The sequence below is a fragment of the Anolis carolinensis genome, chromosome X, assembly GCF_035594765.1.
Source record: "Anolis carolinensis isolate JA03-04 chromosome X, rAnoCar3.1.pri, whole genome shotgun sequence".
In the NCBI taxonomy this organism is placed as follows: Eukaryota; Metazoa; Chordata; class Lepidosauria; order Squamata; family Dactyloidae; genus Anolis; species Anolis carolinensis.
In genome coordinates, this window is record NC_085847.1 from 135,189 (window position 1) to 161,314 (window position 26,126).

The window sequence follows — 26,126 nt, forward strand, 5'->3', positions numbered from 1 at the left end:
TATTAAATTGCTATTCCTATTATTGCATTATTATTATTATCATCATCATTATCATTATTATTAAATTGCTATTCATATTATTGCATTATTATTATTATTATTATTAATATTATCATCATCATTATCATTATTATTAAATTGCTATTCCTATTATTGCATTATTATTATTATCATCATCATTATCATTATTATTAAATTGCTATTCATATTATTGCATTATTATTATTATTATTAATATTATCATCATCATTATCATTATTATTAAATTGCTATTCCTATTATTGCATTATTATTATTATTATTATCATCATTATCATTATTATTAAATTGCTATTCCTATTATGGCAATATTATTATCATCATAATCATCATCATTATCATTATTATTAAATTGCTATTCCTATTATGGCAATATTATTATCATCATAATCATCATCATTATCATTATTATTAAATTGCTATTCCTATTATGGCAATATTATTATCATCATAATCATCATCATTATCATTATTATTAAATTGCTATTCCTATTATGGCAATATTATTATCATCATAATCATCATCATTATCATTATTATTAAATTGCTATTCCTATTATGGCAATATTATTATCATCAGAATCATCATCATTATCATTATTATTAAATTGCTATTCCTATTATTGCAATATTATTATCATCATCATCATCATCATCATTATTATTAAATTGCTATTCCTATTATTGCAATATTATTATCATCATCATCATCATCATTATTAAATTGCTATTCCTATTATTGCAATATTATCATCATCATCATTATCATTATTATTAAATTGCTATTCCTATTATTGCAATATTATCATCATCATCATTATCATTATTATTAAATTGCTATTCCTATTATTGCAATATTATTATCATCATCATCATCATCATTCTTATTAAATTGCTATTCCTATTATTGCAATATTATCATCATCATCATCATCATCATCATCATCATTATTATTAAATTGCTATTCCTATTATTGCAATATTATTATTATCATGATCATCATTATCATTCTTATTAAATTGCTATTCCTATTATTGCAATATTATTATCATCATCATTAACATTCTTATTAAATTGCTATTCCTATTATTGCAATATTATTATTATCATCATCATCATTATCATTCTTATTAAATTGCTATTCTTATAATTGCAATATTATTATTATCATCATCATCATTATCATTCTTATTAAATTGCTATTCCTATTATTACAATATTATTATTATTATTATTATTATTATTATTATTATTATTATTATTATTATTATTATTATTATTATTATTATTATTATTATTATTATTATTGCTGGGCATGATTTTCCATGCTGATTCTTCTTGCAATGGAGCCTGCCTGTCTCTGTGTGTGTGTCTCTGTCGCCCTCTGGTGGCGTCGAGTGGGCGGGCGGAGGCGCCGGGGCGATGAGGGCGTGGTGGGCGGGCGTGGCCGCGACCGGGGCGGAGGCGTGTCGGAGGCGGGGAAGGCGAGGGCGCAGGCGGGAGGCGGCCCCGGATGGGAGCCCTTCCGCCGGAGGAGGCGCCAGCTCCGGAGCCATGGCGCTGGTCACCCTCCAGCGCTCGCCCACCCCCAGCGCCGCCTCCTCCTCCGCCAGCAACAGCGAGGTGAGTGGGACGAGAAGGCGGCGTAGCCAGGCATCTCATAGCATATGGGACCCCAGCGCCCAGCCAGCCCAGCGCCCTTGAGCCTCTCTCCGGGCGGGCGCCAACAAAGCAGCCCCAGCAGAGGGCCAGCCCGCCTTTGGAAACATCATCATCATCATCATAACACACAATATATGATATAAGATATACTAATAATAATCATGATAACAATAATAAGAGGTATCATAATGTGTGATTCATAATAATAATAATGAGGTATAATAATGTATGATATATGATGATAATAATAATAATAAGATGTATAATAATGTATGATATATAATAATAAGATGTATAATAATGTATGATATATAATAAGTATAATAATGTATGACATGTAATAATAATAATAATAATGTATAATATATGATATATAATAATAATAATGTATATAATAATAATAATAATAAGAGGTATCATAATGTATCATATAATAATTATAATAATAAGATGCATAATAATGTATGATATATAAGAAGATGAGGTATAATAATGTATGATATATAATAATAATAGGTATAATATTGTATGATATATAATAATAGTAATAATGTATGATATATGATAATAATAAGCGGTAAAATAATGTATGGTTAATAATAATAATAATAAGAGGTAAAATAATGTATGATATATGATAATAATAATGAGGTATAATAATGTATGACATATAATAATAATAATAATAATAATAATAATAGGTATAATGTATGATATATGAACATAATAAGGTATAATGTATGATATATGATAATAATAATAAGAGGTATAATAATGTATGATAAATTGTAATAATAATAATGAGGTATAATAGTGTATGATATATAATAATAATAGGTATAATATTGTATGATATATAATAATAGTAATAATGTATGATATATGATAATAATAAGCGGTAAAATAATGTATGGTTAATAATAATAATAATAATAATAATAAGAGGTAAAATAATGTATGATATATGATAATAATAATGAGGTATAATAATGTATGACATATAATAATAATAATAATAATAATAATAGGTATAATGTATGATATATGATAATAATAAGAGGTATAATAATGTATGATATATGAACATAATAAGATATAATGTATAATATATGATAATAATAATAAGAGGTATAATAATGTATGATAAATTGTAATAATAATAATGAGGTATAATAGTGTATGATATATAATAATAATAGGTATAATATTGTATGATATATAATAATAGTAATAATGTATGATATATGATAATAATAAGCGGTAAAATAATGTATGGTTAATAATAATAATAATAATAAGAGGTAAAATAATGTATGATATATGATAATAATAATGAGGTATAATAATGTATGACATATAATAATAATAATAATAATAATAGGTATAATGTATGATATATGATAATAATAAGAGGTATAATAATGTATGATATATGAACATAATAAGATATAATGTATAATATATGATAATAATAATAATAAGAGGTATAATAATGTATGATAAATGGTAATAATAATAATGAGGTATAATAGTGTATGATATATAATAATAATAGGTATAATATTGTATGATATATAATAATAGTAATAATGTATGATATATGATAATAATAAGCGGTAAAATAATGTATGGTTAATAATAATAATAATAATAATAGGAGGTAAAATAATGTATGATATATGATAATAATAATGAGGTATAATAATGTATGACATAATAATAATAATAATAATAGGTATAATGTATGATATATGATAATAATAAGAGGTATAATAATGTATGATATATGAACATAATAAGATATAATGTATGATATATGATAATAATAATAAGAGGTATAATAACATATGATAAATGGTAATAATAATAATGAGGTATAATAGTGTATGATATATAATAATAATAATGACATATAATAAAGTATGATATAATAATAATAATAATAATAATAATAATAGGTATTATAGTGTATGATATATAATAATAATAAGACGTATAATGTATGATATATGATAATGAGGTATAATAATATATATGATATAATAATGTGATATAATATTGTATGATATATAATAATACATAATAATAATAGGTAATAATAATAAAGGGGGCATTCCGGCCTTTCTAATAATAATATCTAATATTTAGTAATAATATTTAATAATAATACTATATTCTTCCTTCCTTTCTTCAGTTGGATGCCGGGAGCGATGAGGAGCGCAGACTGAACCTGAGGTGAGCCACGCATGCATTCAAAGCCACCCCGACAGATGTCCACCCAGCCCTGAAGCTGCGCAGCCCTGTGTCGGCCTGGCTGTTGTTGCCTGGAGGCACTCCCTCCGAGGGAGGGGTTGGCTGGCCCTGGGTGGCTCGCCGTGTCATGTCACATAAGAAAAGAATGGAGGGCAACAACCAATAACAACAACAATAATGTCCTATTATAATAATAGAAAATAGAGGAAAGGAAGTATACATGTGTGTGTGTGTGTGTGTGTTGGTGTATATATGTATGTATATGTGCGTATAAATATTTTATTTATTTAATTTATTTAATGTATATGCCGCTCGTCTCCCCCAGGGGAACCCAGAGCAGTCTTACATACGTGTGTATATATGTGTGTGTATGTATATGTGCCTATATATATGTGTGTATGTAGAATGTATCTATGTATGTGTGTATATACATATGTGTATGTATGTATATATGTGTAGGAATATATGTATGTATGTATGTATAGGAATATATGTATGTTTATATATGTGTGTATGTGTGTATCTATATATGTGTGCGCATGTATACATATATGTATGTACCTATGTACATATACCTATGTATGTGTAGATATATTTATGTGTATGCGTGCATATATGTGTGTATATACATATATATGGATGTATAAGTATGTGTGCATGTATATTTATATGTATGTATCCATACATATATGTGTGTGTATATATGTGTGTGTATATGTATACATATGTGTATACATGTGTGTATATATATATATATATATATATATATGTCTCTGTGTTTGTGTATATATATATATATGATCTATGTGTATATATGTGTGTGTGTGTATATATCTATATGTGTGTGTGTGTATACGTATGTAGGTATAAATATATCTATGTGTGTGTATATATATATGTGTGTGTGTGTCTATATATGTGTGTGTATGTAGTATGTATCTATATGTATGTATGTGTATATATATATATACGCATATGTATGTATGTTTATATGTGTGTGTGTGTATATATGTGTGTACATGTATACATATATGTATGTACTTATGTACATATACCTATGTATAGATACATTTATGTGTATGCGTACATATATGCATGCATGTGTATATGCATATGTGTATGTATACATGTCTGTGTATATGTATGTATAAGTATGTGTGTATGTATATTTATATGTATGTATCCATACATATATATGTGTGTATATATATATGTGTGTGTATATATGTATATATATGTGTGTGTATATATATCCATGTGTATATATGTGTGTGTATATACATATGTGTGTGTGTATATATACGTATGTAGGTATAAATATATGTGTGTGTATATATGTATGTATCCATGTGTATATGTATGTATATATGTGTGTATGTAGTATGTATCTATATGTATGTATGTGTGTATATATACATATGTCTATGTATATATGTATGTGTATGTATTATATTTGTATTTATAAATATGTATGTGTGTGTATGTATAGGCATATATGTGTATGCATGTATACATATATGTATGTATCTATGTACATATACCTATGCATGTATACATATATTTATGTGTGTACATATATATATGTATGTGTGTACATATATATATGTATGTGTGTATATATGCATGTATAGGTATGTGTGTATGTATATTTATATGTATGTATATGTATATATGTCTGTGTGTATGTGTGTATATGTGTGTGTGTATATATGTATGTAGGTATAAATATATGTGTGTGTGTATGTATGTGTGTATGTGTATATGTATACATGTGTGTGTCTATATATATGTATCTACATATGTATATGTGTGTGTGTGTGTCTATATACCTTGGGGATTTGGTCCAGATCCATCATTGGCTCAGTTCAGTGTTCTCTGAATACGGGTGAACTACAACTCCCGGATTCCAAGATCTATATATATACAGATACGGATCTGTCTTACCTCTTGTGTGCCTGCCTTTCTTTTCCAGCCTCAGCGAGAGCTTTTTCATGGTGAAGGGAGCGGCCTTGTTTCTCCAGCAAGGAAACAGCCCGCAAGGCCCGCGCACCTCCACTCACCTCCACAAGCATGCAGGTGAGCATCACCGACACCGGGAAACTTGAGAGGCCCGTTTCTCGGTCGTTTTTAGGCCCATCGGCACAAAACCCGCCCCACTTGTAGGCCACATCTTCTACTCCAAGCCTTCCAAGTTTCAGGACGTTTTGCCAATCCGCTGATTTTTTAGGATTTTTTAAAACCATAACATCGCCTCACTTGCAGAGGAGAAGCAGGTGCATGAGGAACGATGTTATGGAGGTATACAGGTGATCATCGCAGCCACCGGGAAACTTGAGAGGCCCGTTTCTCGGTCGTTTTTAGGCCCATCGGCACGAAACCCGCCCCACTTGTAGGCCACATCTTCTACTCCAAGCCTTCCAAGTTTCAGGACGTTTTGCCAATCCGCTGATTTTTTAGGATTTTTTAAAACCATAACATCGCCTCACTTGCAGAGGAGAAGCAAGTGCATGAGGAACGATGTTATGGAGGTATGCAGGTGATCATCGCAGCCACCGGGAAACTTGAGAGGCCCGTTTCTCGGTCGTTTTTAGGCCCATCGGCACGAAACCCGCCTCACTTGTAGGCCACATCTTCTACTCCAAGCCTGCCAAGTTTCGGGGCGTTTTGCCAATCTGCTGATTTTTTAGAATTTTTTAAAACCATAACATCGCCTCACTTTCAGAGGAGAAGCAAGTGCATGAGGAACGATGTTATGGGAGGGATCGAGGCCTGCTAGGATAATCCTTCGGGATTCGTATTAAATATTGCATTATATCAAATAGTATTATTAAAAGTATCATCAATAATAATAATAATAATTATTATTATTATTAATAATAATAATAATAATATAACACTGGATGCAGGTGAACAGCTCTCAGTTTTTGGTCCAATTCTTGGAATTCATGTAGTCAAGTTTCTAAGTCTTGTTCTTGCATATCCAATAATAATAATAATAATAATAATATAATATCATATTATAATAGTAATAGAAATAGTAATATAATAATAGGTTATAATGTAAGATCATACCCAATCATAATAAAAATAATATTGTAGTATAATAATAATAGTAATATGTTATAATGTAAGATAATACCCAATAATAATAATAATAATAATATAGTATAATAGTAATAGTACTATAATAATGTGTTATAATCTAAGATAATACCCAAAAATAATAATAATATCATATTATAATAAATATAGAAATAGTAATATCATAATATGTTATAATGTAAGATAATAGCCAATAATAATAATAAGAATATTGTAGTATAATAATAGAAATAGTAATATAATAATAATATAATATTGTCCAATAATAATAATATCATATAATAATATGTTATAATGTAAGATAATACACAATAATAATAATAATAATAATAATAATAATAATATAGTATAATAATATATGGGGAATGAGGAAGTACTCCCATCAAGGTTTCGGTTCACAAGTGGACAGTGGAGCGAAATCGAGCGTATCCTCACGAAGCTGGAAGCTGGAAAATGTGAAATTGCCTCTGTGTCTGTCTATATATGTTGTATGTCTAATAAGGGCACTGAATGTTTGCCATGTATTACGTGCGTTGTGATCTGCCCTGAGAAGGAAGGGCGGGATATAAATACTGTAAATAAGTCAATAAACATAAGGCCTCTCCCGGTCCTTCCTCCCCCCCAGGTGACTTGCCCCAGCACCTGCAGGTGATGATCAACCTCCTCCGCTGCGAGGACAGGATCAAGTTGGTAAGTTGTGCAGGTGGCCCCGCCCCCCTCCCCAAACAAAAGCCAAGAGGAGCCCCGGGGGGGCGGGGGAGGCCTTGGCCTTCGGACGGAGACGAATCCCGTTCCTCAAAAGCCCCGAACTCAGCACCCGCTTGCATTTCAGGCCGTGCGGCTCGAAAGCGCGTGGACGGACCGAGTGCGGTACATGGTGGTGGTCGACAGCAGTGGCCGCCAAGACACGGAGGAGAACATCCTCCTGGGAGTGGATTTCTCCAGCAAAGAGAGGTACAGGACGCGGACACGGAGCGGGTGGGGCAATAATCATAGGAATACAATAGAGATACAGTTTTCCGACCAACCGTATTACCCGACGCCCTGTATTACCCAGTGGCCCATATTATCCCACGCACTGTATTATCCGACGTACCGTGTTATCCCACGCACCATATTATCCTACACACCGTATTATCCGATGCCCTGTGTTACCCGACGCCCCGTGTTATCTGGCAAGCCGTATTATCAGATAATCCGACGCCCCATGTTACCCAACACCCCGTATTATCCGACGCCCTGAGTTACTCAATGTCCCATGTTATCCTACTCCCCATATTATCCGACTCCCCATATTATCCGACAAGCCGTATTACCCAATGTCCCATATTATCCGATAAGCCATATTATCCTACTCCCCGTGTTACCCGACGCCCCGTATTACCCGATGTCCCATATTATCAGATAAGCCGTATTATCCGACGCCCCGTGTTATCCGACGCCCCATATTATCCGATAAGCCGTATTATCAGATAAGCCGTATTATCCGACGCCCCGTATTACCCGACGCCCCGTATTACTCCATGCCCCGTATTATCCAACGTCCCATATTATCCGATAAGCCGTATTATCAGATAAGCCGTATTATCCGACGCCCCGTATTACCCGACGCCCCGTATTACTCGATGCCCCGTATTATCCAACGTCCCGTATTATCCGATAAGCCGTATTATCAGATAAGCCGTATTATCCGACGCCCCGTATTACCCGACGCCCCGTATTACTCCATGCCCCGTATTATCCAACGTCCCGTATTATCCGATAAGCCGTATTATCAGATAAGCCATATTATCCGACGCCCCGTGTTATCCGACGTCCCGTATTATCCGACAAGCCGTTTTATTCAATGCCCTGTATTATCCGACGCCCCATATTACTTGATGCCCCATATTACTCGATGCCCCATATAACTCAATGCCCCTTATTATCCGACTTCTGGTTATCCGACGTCCCATATTATCCGACAAGCCGTTTTATTCAATGCCCCGTATTATCCGACGCCCCATATTACTTGATGCCCCATATAACTCAATGCCCCGTATTATCCGATGTCATGCATTATCCAGTAATTCACAAACAATAAATTCACAGTAATCGCAAACAATATTATATGGGTTTGTACACTCACTCTGAAATAGTAACAACGCCGTGTGTTCTTATGATGAGTGGAACCTGAATCAGCCGCCCACGACTGGTTTCGACCTTTCTCCAGGCCTTCTTCTGGGGGTCTGAAATTTACAGCAAATATATCCAAATACGTCAACATTTGCTGCAAATATATCCATTGAACATCATAAACTAAAAGTTTCTCCAGATACGGGTGAACTATAACTCAGATGTTTTCGCTTCTCTTTCTTGCAGCAACAGCTGTACCATCGGGATGGTCCTTCGCTTGTGGAGCGACACCAAGATCCACCTGGATGGGGACGGGTAAGACGCGAGTGCCGTCCGGTCGCAAGTGGACCATTTGGTCGCAAGTGTTGTTGTTCCACACCCTTGAGTCCGTCTCTCCTTTCTTCTCTCTGCTAGCGGATTCAGCGTCAGCACCGCCGGGAAGATGCATATCTTCAAGCCGGTCTCAGTCCAGGCAATGTGGTGAGTAGCTCGATGTTGGCCCATATAATAATAAATATTATAATAAATATAGTAATAGTAATCTATATATAAAAAAGAGTAATGGTGTTCATCCCTCCCACTAAACAACAAAAGTACAAGCCCCAGAACCTAGAAATTTGGCAACACAACCCACCATCCTTGCCCCTAGGTTCCGACAACAACAAAAAAAGAAAAATAAAGTCCTAATTAGAGGGAGAGAAATCATTGTTTTTATCCAATTGCTGCCAGTTAGAAGGCTAACCTCTGTCCACTTGGTCTCCTAGCAACCCACGCAGCCAAGTGTTAATAAAAGAATAAAAAATAAAATAAATACAAATAATACAATAAAAAACAATAAAATTAAAAACACTAAAAATTAATACAATAAAATACTATAATAACAAAATCACTAAAAATAATACAACAAAATAATAAAAATATAATAAATAAAAAAAGATAAGTTACAATAAAATTAATTAAAAAAATACAAATAACGTCAAATAAAAATTCCACAACAATTTTTAACCCATACCACCACCATTTTGCCACAGCAACGCGTGGCTGGGCACAGCTAGTATTAAATATAATAAGAATGAATATAACAATAAAGATAAGAATCAATATAACTATAATAATATTAAATATAATAACAATGTAACTATAATAAATATAATAAAGATAACGTAAGTATAACTATAATAAATATCATATATATGATAATAAATATAATAATAAGAATGACTCTAAGCTGGGGTGTGTTCAGAGGAGGGAAGGCTTTCCAGGTGGAGGAGACCCTCCTCGCCTTGTTTACTGGGCTCGCCGGGCTGCGAACCCACCTCCGGGTTCCTCAAACCTGGCTGGAAATGTGGTCTCGTTCTCGTGGGAGCCTCCGTGCTCTCAGGTGTCGCCGGGAAATCGTTTAATCGTGTGAGAAACAGAAGCCGACGGCAAGAGGAATTTGTTTCCTCATCTATATTGCAAAAGCGGGCATGTGTCGGGCGACGAGAGATGAAATCCATCCACGAGGGCCCTTCCTTCTACGGTCCCCTCCGGTCACAGTCATCTCACCTCTTCCGTGCTTGCCGAGACCTTAGAGCCCTCTCCTGTGTCAAATCTGGTTGAGAAGAGGCCACCTTCTCGCTTGTTCTTCTGTCAAGTATGAAAGCTAGTACTGGGTGCTTATGCCGACCGTCCTCGGCCTTCCTGCCCTGGTTGGTATCCCACCGGCTCTTTCCCGGTCTTGGTAGGTCCGCCCTGCAGATCCTGTACAAGGCGTGCGACGTGGCGAGGCAGTACAACTACTTCCCTGGCGGGATGGCGCTGGTCTGGGCCACCTACTACGAGAGCTGCATCGCCTCGGAGCAGAGCTGCCTCAACGAGTGGAACGCCATGCAGGACCTGGAGTCCACCCGCCCCGACTCGCCGGCCTTATACGTGGACAAGTGGGTTGGCCGCGCTTCTCTGTCGCAGATTTCTCGGGTTGCGGGAGTCGAGCTCGGCGGGGCGGGTGTCGGCTTGAACTCGGCTCTCCCCAGTTCTTGTACAAACTCTCTTTTCCCCTTTTCCATCCAGGCCAACGGAGAGGGAGCTGGCGGAACGGCTCATCAAGGCCAAACTCCGGAGTATTATGATGAGCAAAGACCTGGAGAACGTCACTTCGAAAGAAGTAAGCGGGAGCTGCCCGACTGGGACGATCTCTTTCCCGACTTCCCTTCTGGGCAAGACAGGACCGTGGGGTGGCAAAGCCATAACAAGCATAACAACCAATGCGCGAGTACCTTCCATGTTGTCCCTTCGCCTCTCCTGAGGGTGAATTGTCCAGCGGTCACATTCTCGCCAACTTTATTTGGATGTAGGATGCTTAAAGGCTAGGCAGAGGAGGGTGGACTGGGTTATGTTATGTGCTTGTTGCAGTTCAAAAATATATCCCACAGTCATAGTATTTTGATAGAAATAAACAAAGTCCAGCCCTGAGAATAAAGCCAGAATCCCCAAAAGAACTGTCTCCAAACGAGATTCCCCGATCACAAACAGAAAAGACATGACATGAAGTCAAGGCAAACATCTCCTACCATGGAGCTGAAGAAGAAGGTGACTTTCTCCTGAAATTATAAAGTTGCCCTCACACAGATCAACCAAAGAAGATAGCTTAGGAGACCTAATGGAGATACTATCTGTTTGACACCTGGAATCCCTTTGTTTATTTTTCAAACGCTGAGAAAACCATCATTGCCTTTGCTTGGCACTGTCTTGTCATAACTGAAGGCAAGCACAAGGGCACAAAGGCACAAAGGGGGTTGGACTAAATAACACAAGGGGTCTCTCCCAACCTCATTATTATTATTATTATTATTATTATTATTATTATTATTATTGATACACAGTATAACACAGCAAACGAGATATATATGCTAGATTTCGAATCACAAAATCACATGTTGAACACTTCCCAAGCGTTTAGGACTGTGTGAGGTATTATTATTATTATTATTATTATTATTATTATTATTATTATTATTATTATATGGAGCCCCCGGTGGCGCAGTGGGCTAAAAAACCCTTGTGACTTGAAGGTTGGGTTGCTGACCTGAAGGCTGCCAGGTTCAAATCCCACCCGGGGAGAGCGCGGATCCTATGCAGTATGCATGGGAATTTGTTCATAGTTTTTTTTTTCAACTATAATCTGGCCCTCCAACAGTCTCAGGGACTGTGAACTGTCTCCCTGTTTAAAAAATTTGGAGACCCCTGCTCTTGACCCTCCCTTTGCGTCTCTCTCTCTCTCTCTCTGGGCAGATCCGGAATGAGCTGGAGAAGCACATGAGCTGCAATTTGAAAGAGTTCAAAGAGTTCATCGACAATGAGATGCTGCGCATCCTGGGCCAGATGGACAGACCCTCCTTGATTTTCGATCACCTGTATCTGGTAAGCGAGCACGGCTCCCGGGAGACGTTCCCCTTGGCCTCTCTGCCTCTCGCTATGGATTGTGACCAGGATGTGCTTCTTGCAGGGTTCGGAGTGGAACGCCTCCAACCTGGAGGAGCTCCGAGGCCTGGGGTGAGTAGAAGAAGTGGGCAAGTGACCCTTGCGTAGACCATTGACTCAATAATGTTGACCACTAACTCTGGAATTGACCATTGACTCAATAGGGTTGAACTTTGCATTGACCTTGGACTCAATAATGTTGACCCTTGACTCAATGGGATTGACCCTTGCGTAGACCGTTGACTCAATAATGTTGACCACCAACTCTTGAGTTGACCATTGACTCAATGGGATTGACCCTTGTGTAGACCGTTGACTCAATAATGTTGACCGGTAACTCTTGAATTGATCATTGACTCAATGGGATTGACCCTTGTGTAGACCGTGGACTCAATAATGTTGACCGCTAACTCTTGAGTTGACCATTGACTCAATGGGATTGATCTTTGCATAGACCGTTGACTCAATGTTGACCACTAACTCTTGAGTTGACCATTGACTCAATGGGATTGACCCTTGCGTAGACCGTTGACTCAATAATGGTGAGCACTAACTCTTGAGCTGACCATTGGCTCAATGGGATTGACCCTTGTGTAGACCATGGACTGAATAACGTTGACCCTTGACTCAATGGGATTGACCCTTGTGTAGACCGTTGACTCAGTAATGGTGACCACTAACTCTTGAGTTGGCCATTGACTCAATGGATTGAACTTTGTATTGACCGTGGACTGAATAACGTTGACCCTTGACTCAATGGGTTTGACTCTTGCATAGACAGTTGACTCATTAATATTGACCGCTAACTCTTGAGTTGACCATTGACTCAATGGGATTGAACTTTGTATTGACCATGGACTGAATAATGTTGATCCTTGACTCAATGGGATTGACCCTTGCCTACACCGTTGACTCAGTAATGTTGACCACTAACTCTTGAGTTGACCCTTGATCCAATGGGATTGACCCTTGCGTAGACCGTTGACTCAATAATGTTGACCGCTAACTCTTGAGTTGACCCTTGATCCAATGGGATTGACCCTTGCGTAGACCATTGACTCAATAATGTTGACTATTAACTCTTGAGTTGACCCTTGACTCAATGGGATTGACCCTTGCGTAGACCGTTGACTCAATAATGTTGACCGCTAACCCTTGAGTTGGCCATTGACTCAATGGGATTGACCCTTCCATAGACCGTTGACTCAATGATGTTGACCACTAACTCTTGAGTTGGCCATTGACTCAATGGGATTGAACTTTGTATTGACCATGGACTTAATAATGTTGACCCTTGACTCAATGGGATTGACCCTTGCATAGACTGTTGACTCAATGATGTTGACCACTAACTCTTGAGTTGGCCATTGACTCAATGGGATTGAACTTTGTATTGACCATGGACTGAATAATGTTGACCCTTGACTCAATGGGATTGACCCTTGCATAGACCGTTGACTCAATGATGTTGACCACTAACTCTTGAGTTGGCCATTGACTCAATGGGACTGAACTTTGTATTGACCGTGGACTGATTAATGTTGACCCTTGACTCAATGGGATTGATCCATGCGTAGATGGTTGACTTAATAATGTTGACTTAATAATGTAATAATAAGTAACTCTTGAGTTGACCCTTGATCCAATGGGATTCACCCTTGTGTAGACCGTTGACTCAGTAATGTTGACCGGTAACTCTTGAGTTGACCCTTGACTCAATGGGATTGCCCCTTGCGTAGACCGTTGACTCAATAATGTTGACCACTAACTCTTGAGTTGGCCATTGACTCAATGGGATTGACCCTTCCATAGACCGTTGACTCAATGATGTTGACCACTAACTCTTGAGTTGGCCATTGACTCAATGGGATCGAACTTTGTATTGCCCATGGACTCAATAATGTTGACCCTTGACTCAATGGGATTGACTCTTGCGTAGACCATTGACTCAATAATGTTGACTGCTGAAGGGACCCAAAGTGGTTTCCAACATGTAAAAAATACAGTACAGACTATACAACGATCAAAGACACAGATATAAAACATGATATGCAATAATATATTTATCTGCAGCATTTCCCTCTGGCCATTTCCCGAACTGATAGCTCACCCATTTGAGAGCGAGGCTGCTTTCTCTGTGCTAGGCCAGGCTTGAACTGTTTTTCTCCTTGCAGCGTGGACTACATCCTGAATGTCACCCGGGAGATCGACAATTTCTTCCCCGGCATGTTTACCTACCACAACATCCGTGTCTACGACGAAGAGACGACGGACCTCCTGGCCCACTGGAACCAGGCCTACCACTTCATCAACAAAGCCAAGTAAACCGGTGCAGGGACGCAACGCTTGAGCACCCCGGTTACTTTATGTAGATGATCTCAGCATTCTTTTCGAATAGGCCAATGTATTGCCAGTGGAGGCTGAACTCTAAATCAGTGATTCCCAAAGTGGGCACTACCGCCCCCTGGTGGGCGCTGCAGCGATCCAGGGGGGAGGTGATGGCCTCAGGGGCATTTGGGGGCGGGGCCAGGGGAGGGGTGGGGCCCCTGAGGCAACTGTTAGGACACGGGGCGGAGCTAGAGGAGTGGGCGTGGCTTCTTCCCAAGAGCCCGAGACAGGGCTGAGAATCTATACCTCTCCTGAGAGGCCTTTTAGGACTAAAGGGCGGGGCTGGGGAAGGGGGCGGGGCCTCTTCCCAAGAGTGTGAGACAGGGCTGAGCCTCTATACCTCTCCTGAGAGGCCTTTTAGGACTAAAGGCCGGGGCTAGGGAAGGGGGCGGGGCCTCCTTCCAAGAGCTTGAGACAGGGCTGAAAATCTATACCTCTCCTGAGAGGCCTTTTAGGACTAAAGGGCGGGGCTAGGGAAGGGGGCGGGGCCTCCTTCCAAGAGCCCGAGACAGGGCTGAGACTCTATACCTCTCCTGAGAGGCCTTTTAGGACTAAAGGGCGGGGCTGGGGTGGGGGCGGGGCTTCTTCCCAAGAGTGTGAGACAGGGCTGAGCCTCTATACCTCTCCTGAGAGGCCTTTTAGGACTAAAGGCCGGGGCTAGGGAAGGGGGCGGGGCCTCTTCCCAAGAGTGTGAGACAGGGCTGAGCCTCTATACCTCTCCTGAGAGGCCTTTTAGGACTAAAGGCCGGGGCTAGGGAAGGGGGCGGGGCCTCCTTCCAAGAGCCCGAGACAGGGCTGAGCCTCTATACCTCTCCTGAGAGGCCTTTTAGGACTAAAGGCCGGGGCTAGGGAAGGGGGCGGGGCCTCCTTCCAAGAGCTTGAGACAGGGCTGAAAATCTATACCTCTCCTGAGAGGCCTTTTAGGACTAAAGGGCGGGGCTAGGGAAGGGGGCGGGGCCTCCTTCCAAGAGCCCGAGACAGGGCTGAGACTCTATACCTCTCCTGAGAGGCCTTTTAGGACTAAAGGGCGGGGCTGGGGTGGGGGCGGGGCTTCTTCCCAAGAGTGTGAGACAGGGCTGAGCCTCTATACCTCTCCTGAGAGGCCTTTTAGGACTAAAGGCCGGGGCTAGGGAAGGGGGCGGGGCCTCTTCCCAAGAGTGTGAGACAGGGCTGAGCCTCTATACCTCTCCTGAGAGGCCTTTTAGGACTAAAGGCCGGGGCTAGGGAAGGGGGCGGGGCCTCCTTCCAAGAGCCCGAGACAGGGCTGAGCCTCTATACCTCTCCTGAGAGGCCTTTTAGGACTAAAGGCCGGGGCTAGGGAAGGGGGCGGGGCCTCCTTCCAAGAGCTTGAGACAGGGCTGAAAATCTATACCTCTCCTGAGAGGCCTTTTAGGACTAAAGGGCGGGGCTAGGGAAGGGGGCGGGGCCTCCTTCCAAGAGCCCGAGACAGGGCTGAGACTCTATACCTCTCCTGAGAGGCCTTTTAGGACTAAAGGGCGGGGCTGGGGTGGGGGCGGGGCTTCTTCCCAAGAGTGTGAGACAGGGCTGAGCCTCTATACCTCTCCTGAGAGGCCTTTTAGGACTAAAGGGCGGGGCTGGGGAAGGGGGCGGGGCCTCTTCCCAAGAGTGTGAGACAGGGCTGAGCCTCTATACCTCTCCTGAGAGGCCTTTTAGGACTAAAGGCCGGGGCTAGGGAAGGGGGCGGGGCCTCCTTCCAAGAGCCCGAGACAGGGCTGAAAATCTATACCTCTCCTGAGAGGCCTTTTAGGACTAAAGGGCGGGGCTAGGGAAGGGGGCGGGGCCTCCTTCCAAGAGCCCGAGACAGGGCTGAGACTCTATACCTCTCCTGAGAGGCCTTTTAGGACTAAAGGGCGGGGCTGGGGTGGGGGCGGGGCTTCTTCCCAAGAGCCCGAGACAGGGCTGAAAATCTATACCTCTCCTGAGAGGCCTTTTAGGACTAAAGGGCGGGGCTAGGGAAGGGGGCGTGGCTTCTTCCCAAGAGTGTGAGACAGGGCTGAGCCTCTATACCTCTCCTGAGAGGCCTTTTAGGACTAAAGGGCGGGGCTAGAGGCTATGGGCGGGGCCTCTTCCCAAGAGCCTGAGACAGGGCTGAGCCTCTATACCTCTCCTGAGAGGCCTTTTAGGACTAAAGGGCGGGGCTAGGGGTGGGGGCGGGGCCTCTTCCCAAGAGCGTGAGACAGGGCTGAGCCTCTATACCTCTCCTGAGGTGCTTGTTGGGACACAGAGGGCGGGGCTAGGGAAGGGGGCGGGGCCTCCTTCCAAGAGCCCGAGACAGGGCTGAGCCTCTATACCTCTCCTGGCAGGCTCTGCAGGACAGGGATAGAAGCTCAGCCCTGCCTTCAAAATTCGGAAACAACTTTAGAAACGAAGCCCCAGCGCCCCCTACTTTCGAACAGAGTTTAGAACCATTTTTTTTTTCTGGATCGCACATACCTACTTAATACCCTTGGAAAAGATGTTGTAACAACAATGGAAAATATTGTGGGTGGAAAACAACAACCTTTTCCTCTTCTCTCAGGAGAAACCGCTCCAAGTGCCTGGTCCACTGCAAAATGGGCGTGAGCCGCTCGGCCTCGACGGTCATCGCGTATGCCATGAAGGAGTTTGGCTGGTCCGCGGAGGAGGCCTACAACTACGTGAAGCAGAAGCGCAACATCACGAGGCCCAACGCCGGCTTCATGAGGCAGCTCCAGGAATACCAAGGCATCCTGGATGCCAGGTACGTACGTACGGGGGAGACGGGTCGGGGCTATCGCGGGATTTGTGGCACAACATAGCAAAGAAAAACCATTCCCAAGGTAACCAGACGATTACAGTTACTCGGTGCTTGGAGAGGCCAGACGAGAACGACACCTCAGCCAAGGAATATCATATCCGTGGGTGTTAAAAGTAGCGACCGTGCGATCGAACAGAGAAGACTCCCTCTCTCGTTCCCACCTATTATGCTTAGGACAAGAGTCGGACTGAGAGCAGGGCCTCCTCCGCGGTTGAACTTTCTCTTTCCTATCTGTCTTCTGCCATGACAGTCTGCTTTGTAAGCAGTTGTAAATAATAGTAATAACATTGATAATTTATTTGTACTCCGCCCTATCTCTCCGAAGGAGTGGGACCGAGAGCAGGGACTCCTCCGATTAGATTAGAACGACGTCAGCAAGGCCGGCAATTAAAGACTCGTTTCTCCCGGCTCAGAGATAAGGAGACCAGGTGCAAATGAAGTGATGTCATGGGAGGGGTTTTAGGGTTTTCAAAGTGGTTCATGTTAATACAATCGTGTGTACAGACCTCACGGGAAGAGCCAGGGAATTCATGTAATCAAGTTGTTTCTGTCTTCTGATTTTGCGAGGCATAGCTTTAGATGTTGGTTTACTTTCGGATCCAGGTGGGTCACTATTGTGTTTGTGTTTATGGCTGTTTGTGAGGCACTGAATGTTTGCCTTCGTGTTTGTGTTTGCTGGACTCCGCCCTGAGCCCCCTCGGTGAGATAATGTGGGATCAGGGCCGGTTCATAATTGAAGCCGTCGAATTGAAACCATTGGGTCGCTCGCCGCGGAACGAGGAAGTCCTCGCTCTTCTCACAAGATTTCTGCGAGATCTCATGAAATATTTATTTATTATTGTAAAGAGCTAAGAACGACTGAGGTTCTTTCAGGCAGTTTGTGAAGAACTCAGACAGGGGGGGATAATAATTAATTATTATATATTTTATATCCGCTGCCACCCGTTATTAAAGATGTTTTTATTTAACAGCTGCCACCCCTATAGGAATACGTAGCCACTAGCTACTTAGAGAAGAGACTTTTAAATCTTGGTTTTTCTTTCTTCTTGTTTATTCTTGATGAATATGTGTTTATGACAGAGACTGAGAAGTTTGAGAGAACAATAATACGTTTATTGAGGCACAAGCTTAATGGTTACAATTCTCACTTAGAGGCACTTTGATGGACAGTTGCAAAGCTAGAATGAGGTGATTCAAACTTCCTAAAATGTCACTTCTTTCTCCACTGCTTTAACCTGCAGTCACCCTGTGAATTTCAGTCACAGACTATCTGTTCCTTATCTGGAAACAGACTACCTTAAAATAAGTCACCAAACTTAATTTAAACTCAAAATCCAACCTTTGAGCCACCCTGATTCTCCAACTGAGAATCAGCCTTCCCTGTGTCTCATAAGAACACAGACTCTAAAACCAACCTTCCCTGTGGTTCTCTGACCACAGACTGAGTTTCCCTCCAAATTCTACTCTCTCTTCAGTTAAATACAGTTGGCTCCGCCCCCTTCTCCATGGCAACCACTCATGAGAGCAGAGTAACTGAAATACTGACTCTTTTAAAACACAGTTAAACATGACTTTTAAAACGCAGTTAAACATGACATCTGTAAACTAAAATTCATACTTCTTTAAAATTACAGTAGAGTCTCACTTATCCAAACCTCACTTATTCAAGCTTCTGTATAATCCAAGCCATTTTTGTAGTCAATGTTTTCAATATATCATGATATTTTGGTGCTAAAGTTGTACATACAGTAATTACAACATAACATTACTGAGTATTGAACTACTTATTCTGTCAAATGTGTTGTATAACATGATGTTTTGGTGCTTAATTTGTAAAATCATAACCTAATTTGATGTTTAATAGGCTTTTCCTTAATCTCTCCTTATTATCCAAGATATTCGCTTATCCAAGCTTCTGCTGGCCCGTTTAGCTTGGATAAGTGAGACTCTACTGTATTTATTTACAGTATTTATATGCTCACCAGCCTGCGTCACAGCCCGGGCCCAAATATTGTGAGATTTCTGCGAGATTTCGCGAAATCTCGCGAGAAAGCGAGGCCTTCCTGGAGGCCTTCGTAGTTCCATGGCTGGAGAGAGCGCCGCCGGCACCGGTTAGTTACATAGTGAAAAAACCTAGGGCCACTCCTGGGTGGGATACAAATAAAATATGATGATGATGATGATGATGATGATGATTATAAGTTGGCTTTCCTCTCTCTCGCTCAGCAAACAGCGTCACAACAAGCTGTGGAAGCAGCAGCCGGAAGACCGCCTCCCCCAGAATGTGGACAGTTCCAACGGGTCGGAGGATTTCCCACTGGACCGTTTGGACACTGAGTCGGAGGACTTCCAGCACTGTTTCCGCTGCCTCTCGGACACTTTCCCCGGCGACGGGGAGGCCTTTTTCCCGGCGGACGGCCTGCAGAAGGATGCGCTTCTGGACGAGGCCGACCTGTACACCGACGAGACCGATGACCTGCCCTTTTTGGGGTCCTCCTCCAAGTCGGAAGCGGAAAACCCAACGAGCAAGGTGACGGTGGAGGAGAAGAAAGGACATCACGGGGCCGGAGGATGGAAGGACACCTCAGGGGCGGAGGACGGGGAGGAGCCCCTGGAGCGGTGGAAGCGGCACTCGTCTGATCCAGAGGAGGAAAGCAGGACCAACAACGAGAGCCCCGGCAGCAACCACAGCAAGCGGAGCTGCCCCGAGGACTTTGAGGTGTGTGGCACAGCACTCTGCCGAAAGTGACTCGACTTGCAGGGCCTACAGTCGAACACCAAACGCTCAATGCTCATAGGACCAGCTCGCGGGGCCTACGAGCATTGAGCACTCGATGGTTCGTAGGCTCGACGCACAGGGCCTACAGTCGATAACAGAACACTCGATGCTCATAGGCCCAGCTCGCAGGGCCTATGAGCATCGAATGCTTGATGGTTTGTAGGTTTGACTCACAGGGCCTACAGTCTGACACCGAACGCTCAATGCTCATAGGTTCATCTCGCAGGGCCTACGAGCATCGAGCGCTGGATGGTTTGTAGGCTCAACTCACAGGGCCTACAGTCTGACACCGAATGCTCAATGCTCATAGGCCCAGCTCGCAGAGCCTATGAGCATCGAATGCTTGATGGTTCGTAGGCTCGACTCACAGGATCTACAGTCTGACACCGAACGCTCAATGCTCATAGGCTCAGCTCGCAGAGCCTATGAGCATCGAGCGCTGGGTTGTTCATAGGCTCGACTCGCAGGGCCTACAGTTGTACACCAAACGCTCAGTTCTCATAGGCCCAGCTCGCAGAGGCTATGAGCATCGAGCAAGTGATGGTTCATAGGCTTGACTCACAGGGCCTACAGTCGAACACCGAACACTCAATTCTCATAGGCCCAGCTCACAGGGCTTACGAGCATTGAGTGCTTGATGGTTCATAAGCTCAACTCACAGGGCCTACAGTTGAACACCAAATGCTCAGTGCTCATAGGCCCAGCTCACAGAGCCTACAAGCATTGAGCGCTTGGCACTCGGCTGTAGGCCCTGTGAGCTGGGCCTAGGAGAAATCGAGAGCTCAATGGCTTGTAGGCCCAGCTCGCAGGGCCTGGCGCTTTCCCATTCTTTTGCCTCTTTCTCAGTCCTCTCTTTCTGTCCCTTTGCAGCACGACGCCGTCTTTGGGATCCTCAGCAAAGTCAAGCCTTCCTACAAGCCGTGTGGCGACTGCATCTACTCCTCGGCCGGCGACGTCTTTGCAGAGCCCTGCGCGAGGCTGCCGCCACCGCCTCCTCCGTGCCGCAGCCCCGTCACCGTCTGCACGCAGCCCTCCTTTCCCCCCGTTTTGGAGGAAGAGCCGAAGGAGATCCAGGGCACAAAACCAAACAGCTTGCCTTTGGTGTTGGCGGCGGGCGACACGCCGGGCTCCCGACATGCTCAGGAAGGCGCTTTGCTCAGGAAAGACCTCCGGTCGAGCAAGGACCTCAAGCACTTGCTCTTCAGCAAAGACCCCGAGAAGCCCACGGCCACCAGCTACTTGATGCAGCACCAAGAGTCCCTCCTTCAGCTCCAGAAGGCCGGCCTGGTCCGGAAGCACACCAAAGAGCTCGAGCGGCTCAAGAGCACCTCCGGCGCCGCGGCCGACATGACCATCCCGGAGGAACCCCAAGAGGTGGCCGCCCACCCCGACAAGGCGCCTCCCCTCTGCCCCTCGCTTTCTCGGGACGCTGGAAACGACGCCGAGAAGCTCCGCACAACCCCTCCGGCGGCCGGGCCCTCCTGCAAGACGGAGCACTCCAGCGGCTTCAGCAAAGACTTCCTCAAGACCATCTGCTACACCCCTCCCTCCTCGTCGCGGAGCTCCAACCTGACGCGCAGCTCCAGCAGCGACAGCATCCACAGCGTCCGGGGGAAGCCCGGCCTGGTCAAGCAGCGCACCCAGGAGATCGAGACCCGGCTGCGCCTCGCCGGCCTGACCGTCTCCTCGCCGCTGAAGCGCTCCAACTCCCTGGCCAAGCTGGGCAGCCTCAACCTCTCCTCCGAGGACCTCGCCGGCGACGGGGAGCTCTCCGCCTTGGCAAGCGCGAGGGAGACCCAGTCCGGCGAGCCCCCCGCGGACTGCAATTTCCGTCTGTCTCCGAAAAACACGGAAGAGGGCGCGAAGCTGAAGCCCACGCCGGGGAAATTAAAGGACATGTCCTGGCTTGGGAAGAGCTGACCCCACGGCATAGGTGTTATCAAAGAGGTGTTACTGGATGCAAGAGGCAGACATTTCTCCCCTTTTTCCCTATGGGTCGCGGCAGACAACGGAGTCCAAGGAGGCCAAGAAAGAAAGCGCTTCCGGGCAAGGAGAAGGACCTAATGCAGGGGTTTTTATTTACAATGCAAGCTGCGCAGCATGCTTCATTCTGAGAAGTCCTCTCGCATATTCCTCCCTCTTTTTCCCATGGGTCGCAACAGACAACGGAGTCCAAGGAGGCCAAGAAAGAAGGCACTTCCAGGGCAGGAGAAGGGCCTAATGCTGGGGTTTTATTTACAATGCAAGCTGCGCAGCATGCTTTGTTCCAAGAAGCCCTCGCTCACATTTCTCCCCTTTCTTTTCATGGGGTGCTGTAGACAACAGAGTTCAAGGAGGCCAAGAAAGAAGGCACTTCCGAGCAAGGAGAAGGACCTAATGCGGGGTTTTTTATTTACAACGCAAGCTGCGCAGCATAGTTCATTCCGAGAAGCCCTCGCTCACATTTCTCCCCTTTCTTTCCATGGGGTTCTGTAGACAATAGAGTTCAAGGAGGCCAAGAAAGAAGGCATTTGGAGTCCTCCAGAGCAAGAGAGAAACTGAATGCGGAGTTTTGCTGAATTTTATTTTACAGTGCAAGCTGCGCAGCATGGTTCGTTCCGAGAAGCCCTTGCTCACATATCTCCCCTTTCTTTCCATGGGGTGCTGCAGACAACGGAGGCCAAGGAGGCCAAGAAAGAAGGCACTCGCAGTCTTCCAGGGCAGGAGAGTAACCGAATGCAGAGTTTTTCTTTACAATGCAAGCTGCGCAACATAATTTGTTCCGAGAAGCCCTCGCTCATATTCCTCCCCTTTCTTTCCATGGGGTGCTACATATAATGTAGTTTAACGAGGCCAAGAATGAAGGCATTTGGAGTCTTCCGGGGCAGGAGAAGGGCCTAATGTGGGGTTTTTATTTACAACGCAAGCTGCGCAGCATAATTTGTTCTGAGAAGCCCTCGCTCACATATCGCCCCTTTTTTTCCATGGGGTGCAGCAGACAATGGAGTCCAAGGAGGCCAAGAAAGAAGGCACTCACAGTCTTCCAGGGCAGGAGAGTAACTGAATGCGGAGTTGTTGTTTTTTACAACGCAAGCTGCGCAGCATGGTTTGTTCCGAAAAGCCCTCACTCATATTTCTCCCCTTTTTTTCCATGGGGTGCCGTAGACAACGGAGTCCAAGGAGGCCAAGAAAGAAGGCACTTGGGGGTCTTCTGGGGAAGGAAAGCAGCCGAATGCGGAGTTTTTCTTTACAACGCAAGCTGCGCAGAAGGATTCATTCTGAGAAGCCCTCGCTCAGGGAGCCGAAGAGGGCACTGTCGAAACGCTACCTCCGTTCCTTGGGAATTTACAAAAAAATTACTTTGAAATACTTGCTTTCCAGAACTAGAAGGAGTTCTGCCAATCCAGTTTGTACTTTTTCTGTCTGTTGGATGAGAGGCAGTTGCTGTTACAAAAACACGACGTTGCAAATTGATTACATGCATTTGAAATTGGGGTAAATGGTCAAAATTTTGAAAAAAAGTTTTAGGATGCGCTTTCTGACTCAAGCGCTGGATTGCCGCCATTTGAAACGGCTCATTGTCTTGTCGCCAAACTCCAAAGCTTGCTGGGGACGGAAGGCGCGATCCTTTTAGGTTGGGCACGTTTTGGGCTCTTTTTGTCCCCGTTGCGTAGATGCCACAAGGCGGCAAGGAACGCCGAAGTAAGACAGGTTTTCGTCTTGACGTTTTCTTCCCAAACGTTCCTCAAAGGCTTCCGTTTCACCCCGATCGCCAGTCTGTCGCTGGACTTTCCTGCAGAGTCCGGTTACATGCGTTCTTGAAACATAGCCAACCGGAATAGGGCAGAGCTTGAAAACGTTTTGTTTCTTCGCTTCCATGGATGTTTGCCCTCCAAAAACATACACAGTAGAGTTCTGGTTATCCAACTTCCGCTTATCCGACACACCGTACTATCCGATGCGCAGCATTTCACGCTTCCCAGCGGGTGCCCGGTGCTTGGAGAGGCCTGCTGTGCATTGCTGTTTTTCTAGGCAGCAACGCACAACGGGCCTCTCCAAGCCGGGTGCCTGCCGGGAGGGTTATCTGACTTCCACTTATCCGGCACACTGTATTATCCAATGCGCAGCATTTCGCCCCTCCTGGTGGGCACCCGGTGCTTAGAAAGGCCTGCTGTGCATTGCTGTTTTTCTAGGCAGCAACGCACAACAGGCCTCTCCAAGCCGGGTGCCTGCCGGGAGGGTTATCCAACTTCCACTTATCCGACACACCATATTATCCAACGCACAGTGTTTCGCCCCTCCCAGCGGGTGCCCGGTGCTTGGAGAGGCCTGCTGCGTGTTGCTGTTTTTCTAGGCAGCAATGCGCAGCGGGCCTCTCCAAGCCGCACACTTGCCGGGAGGGGCAAGATGCCGGCACATCGGATAATACGGTGTGTCAGATAAGTGGAAATCGGATAACCCTCCTGGCAGGCACCCAGCTTGCTGGGAGAGATAATGGGGCCAACATTTAATTGTCCAACACTTTCGGTTACTGAACCGAGTTCCGCCGTTTTTCTAGGCAGCAACGTGCAGCGGGCCTCTCCAAGCCGGGTGCCTGCCGGGAGGATTATCCAACTTCCGCTTATCCAACACACTATATTATCCAATGTGCCAGAATCCCGCCCCTCCCGGCGGGTGCCCAGTGCTTGGAGAAGCCTGCTGTGCATTGCTGTTTTTCTAGGCAGCAACACGCACTGGGCCTCTCCAAGCCGGGTGCCTGCCGGGAGGGTTATCCGAATTCTGCTTATCCAACACACTGTATTATCCGACATACGGTGTCTCGCCCCCGGCGGGTGCCTGATGCTTGGAGAGGCCTGCTGCGTGTTGCTGTTTTTCTAGGCAGCAATGTGCAGCAGGCCTCTCCAAGCTGAGTCCTTGCCGAGAGGGGCAAGACACCGGCACATCGGATAATACGGTGTGTCAGATAAGCGGAAATTGGATAACCCTCCTGGCAGGCACCCGGCTTGCCAGGAGAGAGAATAGGGTCTCCCTATTGTCCAACACTTTCGGTTACTGAACCGAGTTCTGCTGTTTTTCTAGGCAGCAACATGCAGCTGGCCTCTCCAAGCTGGGTGCCTGCCAGGAGGGTTATCCGACTTCTGCTTATCCAACTCACCGTATTATCTGATGTGCCGGTGTCCCGCCTCTCCTGGCGGGTGCCTGGTGCTTGGAGAGGCCTGCTGTGCATTGCTGTTTTTCTAGGCAACAACACACAGCGGGCCTCTCCAAGCTGGGTGCCTGCCGGGAGGGGCGAGATGCCGGTGTGTCGGATAATAAAGTGTGTCAGATAAGCGGAAGTCGGATAACCCTCCTGGCAGGCACCCAGCTTGCCGGGAGGGATAATAGGGCCTCCAACACTTTCGGTTATCTGAATTTCATCCCGTCTGTTTATGTCGCATAACCAAAACTCTACTGTATTGAGTTATTTTGCCGAATTTTTTTAAAGGGTGGACAAAAAACCCATTTTGCCCTCCTTGCCAAGAAACTCAGAACTGGGCTCAGTATCTCTC

The 26,126-nt window shown here is 44.1% G+C and overlaps 1 protein-coding gene across 1 annotated transcript; it reads left to right on the top strand.

The window, feature by feature from the left end:
• The first annotated feature begins 1,530 nt into the window (after positions 1 to 1,530).
• ssh1 (slingshot protein phosphatase 1) lies at positions 1,531 to 25,426 on the top strand. Its single transcript, XM_062958428.1, has 15 exons — positions 1,531 to 1,663; positions 3,897 to 3,937; positions 5,928 to 6,031; positions 7,683 to 7,747; positions 7,890 to 8,011; positions 9,419 to 9,487; positions 9,587 to 9,652; positions 10,900 to 11,094; positions 11,225 to 11,318; positions 12,446 to 12,574; positions 12,660 to 12,706; positions 14,809 to 14,955; positions 17,562 to 17,762; positions 20,046 to 20,538; positions 21,469 to 25,426. Exons 1-15 carry the CDS (start codon positions 1,595 to 1,597, stop codon positions 22,516 to 22,518), a joined length of 2,892 nt encoding a protein of 963 aa, XP_062814498.1. The 5' UTR covers positions 1,531 to 1,594; the 3' UTR covers positions 22,519 to 25,426.
• The last annotated feature ends 700 nt before the right edge of the window (positions 25,427 to 26,126 follow it).